The sequence below is a fragment of the Oncorhynchus gorbuscha genome, linkage group LG12, assembly GCF_021184085.1.
Source record: "Oncorhynchus gorbuscha isolate QuinsamMale2020 ecotype Even-year linkage group LG12, OgorEven_v1.0, whole genome shotgun sequence".
Classification (NCBI taxonomy): domain Eukaryota; kingdom Metazoa; phylum Chordata; class Actinopteri; order Salmoniformes; family Salmonidae; genus Oncorhynchus; species Oncorhynchus gorbuscha.
In genome coordinates this window covers 37,007,325-37,017,605 of record NC_060184.1, presented here as the reverse complement: position 1 = coordinate 37,017,605, position 10,281 = coordinate 37,007,325, and the positions used below count along the sequence as shown (strand labels likewise).

Genomic DNA, 10,281 nt, shown 5'->3' with positions numbered 1-10,281 from the left:
TCCGTTGTTGATACACAACTCTTTCCTTTTCATGATACAGGTTCTCATTGAGTTGATATTTTGCAAGAGATACCTGTTCATCTGGATGCCATTGTGCTTTGAAGAAGTATTACAGCAAATCCATTTCTGTAGGGTATTAGAAGCCATTTTAAATATTGCATTATGCCTTTCGATATCATAATTTTATGATTTGTGTATTTCTTGATAAAATGGGACACATTACTGATCATGGTGCTGACCAGGCTTGATTCTCAGGTGCAAATTGAAGAGCGGTTCCTTTAATTTGCCGAACTTTGGTTGATTGGTGTGGCATTTTTAGGTTAAGCTTTGAATAGTGTGAGTATCTCAATTGTTCTCGCCTCAACCATTGGTGGATAATGTCAGGGGGGCAGGACCTCTGACTTTCTCATCCAATGGGTTTTAACACGAGAGGACGCAAGCCATATGGAATTGAGATTCTCCCAGAGTCGATGACCACAAACGAGTTCGCAAGAGCACAAACAAATCTGGGACCAGGCTAATTTGAACTATGCTTTAATGGAAGGGTATACATTATGTGGCTGGTTTAGCACATATGTTCAACAGTCAGTTGTAGGCTACATTGAAAAGGGTTGATTAAAAAAATTACAGCGGCTTGTATTTACACCAGCAAATAAAGGCCTACATGTCAGTGTATACCCACCAATACCCTCACTGCTACTAGAAGTGACTGACATTGCAACACACAGCAGACATTGAGTTTTGTATGTGTAATGGAGTTTAGAGACCTGGAGTCTTGCTTTTAGTGTAATTTATCCAGCGTGATTTATAGGAGCAATTGGGGTTATGCGCCTTGCTCAAGGGCACTTTGGCAGATTTTTCAGGTAGTCGGATCAGGGATTTGAACCAGCGACCTTTCGGTTACTGGCCCAATGCTCTTCTCTCAATGCTAATGCCCGGGCTTAAGCTCAGTAGGCTAACAGTCTTATAGCACACGTGATCCAGGTCCAAACCAAGTCAGTCACATCTGAGGTGTGTGAACCCTCTGTTCAAATGAATTGGTGACAGTAGTCCGACAATGTCAGCTCTTACATGTGTAAACTCGCATAGCTCAGGCTGAAGAGCCTACCAGCAGTGTCAAAGTGCTGTGTGTTTCACTAACCTTGTGTTGCTAGATCATTGAAAACAATTAGACAAAATTGTCAGTCCATTTTGTAATTGTTTCATTAGCTTATTTCAAATTGTATGACCAGGTGTGATGTGTACTTGAACAGTTGAATGGATGTCCGTGAACTGATTTAAAGTATTCTGCATAATGTAAGTTAAAAATAGTCCAACCAAACAGATCAAAAAATATTTCTTTCAGCAGTGTATATTACTAAGTATTTTCAATATACTAATTCATGTTGTAAGTAACTTACAGCTTTTCTCTTCCTGCTGAGTTTTTTTTATTTTTAAATTGGACAATGTTTGTTGATGCTTCAGTTTTTTACGTATTTTTGTCACATGATCAATAAAGTGAATGATTATAAAAAAATAAAACAAGTGCTTCTTCCTCCACATCTCCAAGGGAAGGTTTCCAGGCGGGGGCTGTCATGGTTAAACAGATTTGCTGAGCATCATTTACATCAGCTTCCTGACTGAGTGTGCTGGTTGTTTGATTCCATTAGGATGAGCCGGTGGCCACATAGGGAGCAGACACTGTCACACAAACGCAGAGGCCATATTTACATCTGGCTTAGCAGATTAATAGGACCCAGACAGTCAAGAAGAGAACTCCATAGACAATCAAGGTTCAATTGCAGACTGGGGGTCTTGTCATTTTAATGGGGGTACTTAAGGTTTTAGAGCTTTGGCCAGTCTGGGTACACATTGCAAAGGCAATGCCAAGAGCACTCTGTGTGAGCACCCTGTTGTGTGTTCTTGGTTAGGAAAAGTAGCTTGTGTCAGCCACAGACTTCTGATATGTGAAAGAAATAGGCAGATCTCCAATATCACATTTTCAGAAATAAAGTTAACCTTTAGGGACAGTTTGCCAGACAGTTAAGCCTAGTCCTAGACTTGATCAATGTAGAATCTCCATTAAAAATACTTTAGTCCAGGACTAGGCTTAACTGTCCCTAAAGGTTCACTTTATATCTGAAAATGTGATATAGGAGGAAACCTAACTGCCTATTTCTTTAACATATCAGAAGTCTGTGGCTGACACAAGCTACTTTTCCTAACCAAGAGCACACAACAGGGTGCTCTTGGCATTGCCTTTGCAATGTGTACCCAGACTAGCCAAAGCTCTAAAGCCTTAAGTACCCCCATTAAAATGACAAGACCCCCAGAGTCTGCAATTGAGCCTTGATTGTCGATGGAGTTCTCTCTTCTTGACTATGTCTGGGTCCTATTTATCTGCTAAGCCAGATGTAAACATGGAGATGTAAATATGGCCTCTGGGTTTGTGTGTGGCCACCGGCTCATCCTAATGGAATCAAACAACCAGCACACTCAGTCAGGAAGCTGATGTAAATGATGCTCAACAAACCTGTTTAGCCATGACAGTCCTCGCCTAATGCTCTTTCACTGAAACAAGTTATGTCATTAGATAAATAATGGTTGTTGACTTATCATTACCAACTAAATACAGTGCTAACTAAGGATAACAAGGTGTATGTAGGCTTAGATAAAGCCAAGTGTATCTGCTGGGTGGAAGGATACCTTAATAATACATTTCTGTCAGTGTGATTTTCCCAATCGCGCTTCATGACAAATAAAATAACGACTTGTTTAATTAAAGAAAATATGTTACATTTAATCATGAAATCCATAGTATTTACAGCTCAAAAATATAACATCAGACCAAATCTTGACAGTTTCGTCTGAGTGGTACAGTATACCATTCATACAAAGGCAAACTTATGAATTAATTATTTACAAAATATAATAAAGTGCTTGGTTAGTTTATCTCAAGAGATCTGCCGTGCTCCCTCTTATTATAGCCTGCAACTCTCCCTGAGAATTCCCATTTTAAATAGGAAAGTACTGTAAGTCCATTTGGAGGCGTCCTGCCCTGCCCAGTCCCAAACACTTAACTTCAAACTATGGAGATGTTGTCCATGGTGCAGGCACATGACTCCACGATCATGTTGGGGAACTCAGCCACTTCTATCTCGGTGTAGTCGCCCTTCTTGACCAGGTACATAATGGGCAGCGGAGTGCTCTCTGCGATGCTACACTTCCTCTCCCCGTAGCCATAGTTGCGCTTGGGCTGCTTGCATCCCCCGGCGCATCTGTAGGCCTGGTATCCCGCTGGCTCGATGATCCAGTACTGGGTCCACGTGAGCGCGCGGAAATTGATGAAGTATTTATCTCTACAGCACGTGTCCTTATCTGGGTTGTTTTCACAGTCGCCCCGAGACCTATGCGGAAACCAAATAGGGAGTCGTTAGTTAACCTGTACTAATTGATGTGTAGCCTAAAGGTATGATAATTGTCACCGGACCAGTGTTACAATGTTTACACATTCTGCATATTAAAGAGCGCCTTACCCAAACTCTTCGAGGTTGAGCGTGTAGAGGACCAGCTCAGGTTTTCCCAAGGTGTTGTCCGCCTGGTCCTGGGTGGTAAAGTGGACACTCTTAGCAATTTCTGCCGCGTAGCTGCCAGGTCTCTCGCCCTCGATCCACACCTCCAGGTGCATAGGTGTTTTTTGCTGCGTCTTTGACCAATAGTGCAAAGCCTGAGTGACATCAAAGCTTTTCCAACCGGTCTCATGGATGGGGATCAACCTACAGGAAATAAATGGTTGATTAAAAACCTTGCACATAGGGTCTAAATGATAAGAACAAAGGACAACACAGCCTAACGGAAATGATCTGGACACGACTTTGCGTAAAATCTTACCGTGAGTCCACCAGGGAGGTTCTGTTAGAGCCGTTCTCCAGCATATCTACCCAGTAGATGGAGACTCTGGCGTTGTTGACTGGCCGGTGGTTCCTCCTCTCGGGCATGGAGCGCTTGTTAGGGGCTTTATTGTACAGTTTCAGTTCGGCCATGGTCACCTCACTGTTATGGGGGATGCGGGTATCCATATCGAATACCATCCGTTGCCGAGTGGTGTCCGAGTACACAAACACCCCAGAGATGTCTAATCAAACAGAACATAGAAATGCTTAGGTGTTGAATATAAAATCCGATAAAAATATGAATGGGATGGAATGCACACTTGCATAAACAGAACAATGAGGGCGCACAAATGCATAAAACAAGTAAATGTGTGCGCCTATGCTAAAAATAGGTCTGACAACATTAAATTAAAAATAATTCAGATTTAGGAAGCATTTTTATTTATGTCTGTACTGTAAAATTAATTTACCTGCATTTCCTCGAATTCCCCTCAGGATCCCCGCCAAGCTCGGCAGAGACCTGCGCCGCCTGTCGTGATGCAGCTTCAGCATTGACAGATATTTATTTTTAACGAGCGTCGGGATGACAAGATTCTCCAAGTCCCTTTTGTGAATTTTCGGAACATCATCCAGCCCAAGTTTTTGAAGCAGGGCATCCTTCATGTCGTTGTGCGTAAAAGCCTTGGAGACGGTGACGAAAGCAGCAGCGCACAAGACGCAAACACGGAGCAAATCCATCGTAAATCTTCTAAGAGGGTGTCGTGTCCAGCAGAGAGGAGAGAAGCACAGCTGCAAAGTAGCTCAGAGAGAGACAGTGGCACTCTGACATCGGGCCGGCCCTTATAAGCCCCTGGCCCTCCCAGTCAGTCATTCACACATTGAGGAGGATGAGGGGGATGGGGATGGGGAGGGGGACCGATAGGCTATCCCAACAAAAGGTGTGACATTAGAAGCCACGTACCGGTCAAGACATCAGAAGTGCCATACTTGAAAGGCAACCATCTCCCAAACGATGTATTGTATCCGTTTCATGTATAGGGTCATTTGAACACCATTCCTCTAGAATCATACAGGGATTTCTACAATTTATAACCTACAATTTCATACAAAGCGTTTGTCAAAGTCAGTCTGCTCAATGTCAATGGGAAGTCTTGGATGCGTTTCACAAAAGCATTACTTTGCAGAGATGTTTGAGGTAAGAAAACTCCTAAAGACAGTATAGTTAGTGGATTTTTGTGGGTTGGAAATAGTGAATTTATCCAGAGGCATACATGTATTAGCCTACTTTATTTGTAGTAGTTTTAATTATTGTTAGTTTGCAGGACGAGAGGATTGCAAATTGGTTGGAGTAAATGTCTGCACCCTGTTCCGATATTTCAAAAATCACTAATTATGAAAACTTTTAGATAGATGTAATATTTAGATCAATACTAAAGTATATTTCTTTAAAGAGGCTAAATATTACCATTGCATAATACTTTTTAATAAAAAATAAAAAACTAATGCCTTTCCATTTCTTCATGTTGTCTACATCTGTACATGTGTTCCCAGACAGCCCCTGACCCTGTGAACCTGGGCTGCACCCTTTCAGTATCACCGTTGTCTACACACTCTAACGTGTGCATTCCACTGGACAATGTAAAGCAAGCCCAGTCTGGCAACAGTATGTCAGTGTGCTTATTTATGTCTGTCTGGCAGCCATTTTAGTTGATCAAGGGTCCCATTTATGGCCCATCACTGGTGTGGGGACTCTGGGGAGGAGGGGCAAAGGGATTACATGTTTATTCCAAACCCACCACCCCTTCGACAGATTAAAATTATTAGCCAAACAGACAGTTAATCCAAGAGTCAATGTGGATTGGGAGGCTCTTCACATGGTGGTGATTATCTGATTCCATTGTAGGATTTGCCTTGCCTTTTTTTGTCACGCAAACATTAGAAGAGGGGTTGGTGGCCCTAGAATGGGCCCTGTCTGTGTGTGTGTATTGGGGCTTATTTGCTTAGAGATGTCAGACAAACTAAAGGAGGACACAGGAAGAACAAATGACAGATGACTTTCAGGGGGACCATTGCTAGCCACATCTGAAAACCACACTCTATGCTCTGCAGCTACTATAGTCTAGGCTATTTTAATAATTAAAATACCTGAAATGTATTGCTACATAGGTACATCCAGACCTGGATCATGTCAAATAATTTCAATTAAACTAGGCATGATTTAGTTTACCCAGTACGTTGCCCATGGAATACTGCCAAAAGTGCAAACTCCAAGCTCCAAAGGATTTGACATTTGACCCAAGTCTACTTACATCAATCACTACATCCTTAAATCTACAGACGCATGAAAAGATAATTTAAGAAATCAGTAGTACTGATTTACAATGTAGATTACAATCATATATCCACAACAGTGAATGTATGATCTTTTCACACAAACAAGCAGCTTGTAATGCAAGGTTGGAATATGCAATAAGATTGTCTGCTGATTAGAAACACCACAGTAGACATGTGAATTCAGACCAGATATATTGGGTCAACCTATACATAGCATAGGGATCTTAGTGATCTCTTGAAAGCACAAAACACACACAACTTTTCCTTCCACTTCGACCCATAATTTAGTAAATTAAGATTCCTCTTGTACGATATTTGGTAGTCTTTCCCCCTTCCCAATCAAAGCCAAGACAGGTCCCTGGTTCAAAGCACAGATACATCTGATTCTCCCAACGTGCAAATAATCTTCAATCAAAGGCCTGCCAGCACTTACAATCCATAACAGTAGTGTTAATTAACATCTCACATCTGCATTAGAAAAGCTGTTCAATTTATCTGTGATCTTTAGGCCAATTATTGGTATTTTGATCAAACAGATCAGTTGAAAATAATTGGGCAAAAGATCAGAATTGGGCTGCCTGTGTAAACAGTCAAAATCCCCCTCTATTCCCATTATCACATGATCGTTAAATCAAAAACATTTTTTAATTTTATGGTTTGAAATATGATAATTATGGTGAAAGATGCCTAAAATTACATTTACCCAAATCTAAAGAACAGGCATACCGTACATTTGCATGGACTTGACTTCAGCAGAACATCGGAAGACTAGGCCTATTACTTTGAGTATCTCAAATGAGAAAAGGAAGCTGTGTGTAAAGGTCAATATTGAAGTTGTTGCCCTAATTATTTACATGACATTACATTGTTGTCAGGAACTTCCTGATTATGGTATCCTGCCTTATCTCAAATATTTGAAGAAATGCAATGTTTTGCACCTGAATTGCTCTACTTGTAACTAACTGCCCAGGATTCAAGTGGGGGAATGTAGGCCAATAATCATTGAGCAAGTCTGAGGACAAGGCAAGAGTGGGAGGCAAGCCAGTTGAAAGCGCTAGACATGTGCAGGGCCAGACAACAATCCACTAATGGTTCAGTCGTATAGGGTATTTAATTGACCCGGCTATAGCATAATTGTGTTAATTTAATTTGTATCACAGTTAATATCGTTTCAAAACAATATTAACTGTTTTCATCCTAGTAATTTATTTCCATTTGTTCATTGACTATAGGAGACGGTCGTAATCTTGAAGAGGAGGCTACAATATTTTGCATCTGGACTACTGTAGATGCTCACTTGGCAGAGATTCCATATTTATCTTTGTTAATATGAAATTGATAAACTTGAAATAAAGAAATAAAAGTAACTTTTTAATCACCTTGTGGATGACTGACAAATCTATCAATCGTTATCTGTAGCACCCATAGAATTTTAGGCTGCAAAGAAAAAAATCGCCAGGGGGCGCGATTGCTCCAAGTAGGTCATCAGATCCAATTTGGGATTTTCTTGACCCAGTGCGAGCATGTGTTGAAATAATAATAATATATTTTTTAACTTAATTATTTCAACCCTTGGGCCTTGATACGCTTGTTTGATGGCAAAGAATACGACACAATTATGTTATACCTGCTAGATCGAAGGGGTGGTGGAAGATTTTTAAACAAAATAAAAGGTTATAGTTTCTGAAAACTCTTTTCAATGTTGAACCCCATAACGTTTGAACTATTCTCTTTGAAATGTAAATGCCTCTCATGTTGACAGTTCAACACCATTATGTTAGCAGTACTTTTATTTATCATAATAAGCTGCAAGAACACCAACATTAATTGATAGGCTCGCTAAAAGACAATGCAGAGATAATATGAATATCTTTGTCAATCAATGAAGTCAATAGTTAACATATTTTGACTTCTGGTGAGGTCCAATTATTCTCATTTTCCTGCCTGTTAACTAAAGGGAAAAAAACTACCCAGGGGAGCTACTTTGGGTGTAGCCTATCCCCCAAAAAAAGAAATTATTTAGTGTTAGTTGCTCGCTCAATATAAATGTGCCTAAAAATATATATATGTTTAGGCCATTGAAGGGCCAGGTTTTCGTTCTTACCGTAAACGTGTCATTCCATTCCACACCGACGGCCACAGTTTCCATTCACAATATTATTGACTCTCCTTGCAGTATACCCTTGCGCCCCACGGCACAGCAGATGCTGTGACGGTCGCCATGATGAGCTGGGATTTTGCCTGCAGCAGCAAGCAGTAGTTGGAGACGGCAAGCGACCAGGGAGGAAGGCAGTGTCCTGGACTGGTATAAGCAAGAATATCGCTTCTTTTATTGACAGGAAAGCGTTCAACCCCTTCGGAGAAACCGCCTTTTCGACGGATACGGCAATGGACATATACTCGAACCATGGTTTTTAAACCGCGAAGAGGGCCAGGCAGATGATTTTTTTTTTAAAGAAGATTTGGACTTAAAAGAAAAAACGAGCTAGCTTAAGCCTTTCGCCCTTCCATTCTCAGACTCAACAGAGGAGGGGCATTGGGGCTTTGTAGCATTGCAGATCTAGTGTTGATGCATTTTTTTTTGTCGCTGCAGAATTGACAACCACAGATAATAACTCAGGGGATTGCTATAACTGCATTGTCACGGGTAATATTTTCATCGCTTGGAATTTTGCCAGGAAGAAGACTAGAAAAATACGAAAGGAAATAATACCAGCGGCGTTCATAAGGCTAACAATACGTCAAAATCTGCCGGCCAGGGCAGGGTCTGGTAATTGTGAATTCTTTATGTGTCTTGGGGGAATAGGTTAGCTAACTAAATAAAATGAGGAAAATGTACATGTCTCGCACAACTCCGAGATACTCTATCGATACCTTTTGTGAGAGGTGGCTCATGATAGATCTATTTTAGCTCGCTAGTAACTCGCTTGTATCAAAACTTCAAAGTTTTTTTTCCCATCTCATTTTACTACAAGGTGAAACGAGCAAGACTAACTTCTGTTCGTCACCGGTAAGCCTGAATATAAGGCTTAACTATTTTAAGTGAGTTTCTATCATTTTCACGACTGCCATCATCACCAGACTACAGTACGAATCATGTCGGGAGAGGTCCGTTTGAAGAAACTGGAAAAGCTGATCCTGGACGGCCCAGCTAAGTCAAATGGCCAATGCCTTAGTGTGGAAACGCTATTGGATATCCTTATCTGCCTTTATGATGAGTGCAACAACTCACCCCTCAGAAGAGAGAAAAACATATTGGAGTTTCTAGATTGGGGTAAGTTTTTTTTTTCTTTTCTTCCCCCGTTTCTTTTTATGTAAGATGATAATGTTGGTACAATGTGTCCCCTCCCTTTCACAACACTCCTTTTATAGTAGTAGAGACCTCAGTACTAGGCCCATGGAGGATCTGCTATCCTCTTAGCCTAGGCCACCTTCCACACTTACATTTGAACTGCAAGCTAGTTGTCGGGGCCATTGAGACTTTGTAGTGGAGTATGACTGCGTTGAGGTACTTTCTATCGCACTTGTTTCGTGACCCGTAACAAATAGACGTTTATAAACTAACCAAAGAAGAACGGTGACATTGTTGCCATTTGTTGTAGACGTGGTTGGTGGTAGTAGGCATGCAGGCAGGGGCCTAGCGTGAGCCCCAAATGTCATGGAACGTTTGCAATCTTGTAACTTCTCACAGTCAGTGAAAATAAAAGCAAAGCACACAGGACCACACGCACACACAAATAACTATAAACTAACTGTGTTTGTGACAACCTTTGGGGGGGGGGTCGAGCACGTATGTGGAATGCGACTCAAATTTTTAAGACTGGCCCTGTGGCAACTCTGTTGCCGGGGCATGCCTTTCCCGAAATGACAAAGTGCCAAGTGTGATTTCATTTTGACATTTCCCCGTGTTGACACGGACACAGCCAGAGTCCAGGGGTGATGGCTCACGAAGTGGGAAACACTCAAATAGGTACTGCAATAGGGTCCTCAAAGATTGCTTTTATTCAGGACTCACTCATTTCACTGGCAGTAGCTGCAAACAATGGAACATATTTCATCTTTAAAAACACCACAG

The 10,281-nt window shown here is 41.3% G+C and overlaps 2 protein-coding genes across 3 annotated transcripts in view; one reads left to right on the top strand and one right to left on the bottom strand.

The window, feature by feature from the left end:
• Positions 1 to 2,804: 2,804 nt before the first annotated feature.
• LOC123990960 (left-right determination factor 2-like) lies at positions 2,805 to 9,293 on the bottom strand. Of its 2 annotated transcripts, none has more exons than XM_046292021.1 (5): positions 8,311 to 9,293; positions 4,343 to 8,201; positions 3,871 to 4,114; positions 3,516 to 3,755; positions 2,805 to 3,386 (listed from the first exon to the last, which is right to left on the bottom strand). In XM_046292021.1, the coding sequence occupies exons 2-5, from the start codon at positions 4,608 to 4,610 to the stop codon at positions 3,062 to 3,064; spliced, it is 1,077 nt and encodes a 358-aa protein (XP_046147977.1). In that variant the 5' UTR covers positions 4,611 to 8,201; positions 8,311 to 9,293; the 3' UTR covers positions 2,805 to 3,061. The 2 variants fall into 2 exon arrangements, with proteins under 2 accessions (XP_046147977.1, XP_046147976.1); XM_046292020.1 differs by having other exon boundaries at positions 4,343 to 4,620.
• Positions 8,353 to 10,281, top strand: part of LOC123990958 (serine/threonine-protein kinase MRCK alpha-like) — a 103,515-nt gene continuing 101,586 nt past the window's right edge. Inside the window, 1 exon segment of the mRNA XM_046292016.1 lies at positions 8,353 to 9,480. Within this exon segment, the coding sequence (XP_046147972.1) occupies positions 9,303 to 9,480 (178 nt within the window). The 5' untranslated portion in view covers positions 8,353 to 9,302.

Bases quoted from the DNA above. Each gene is read 5' to 3' on its own strand.
- LOC123990960 (XM_046292020.1), bottom strand. The intron at 4,115-4,342 runs GTAAATTAATTT...CTGTTTGATTAG, and splicing joins GGGAATTCGAGGAAATGCAG to ACATCTCTGGGGTGTTTGTG. The intron at 3,756-3,870 runs GTAAGATTTTAC...TATTTCCTGTAG, and splicing joins ACCTCCCTGGTGGACTCACG to GTTGATCCCCATCCATGAGA.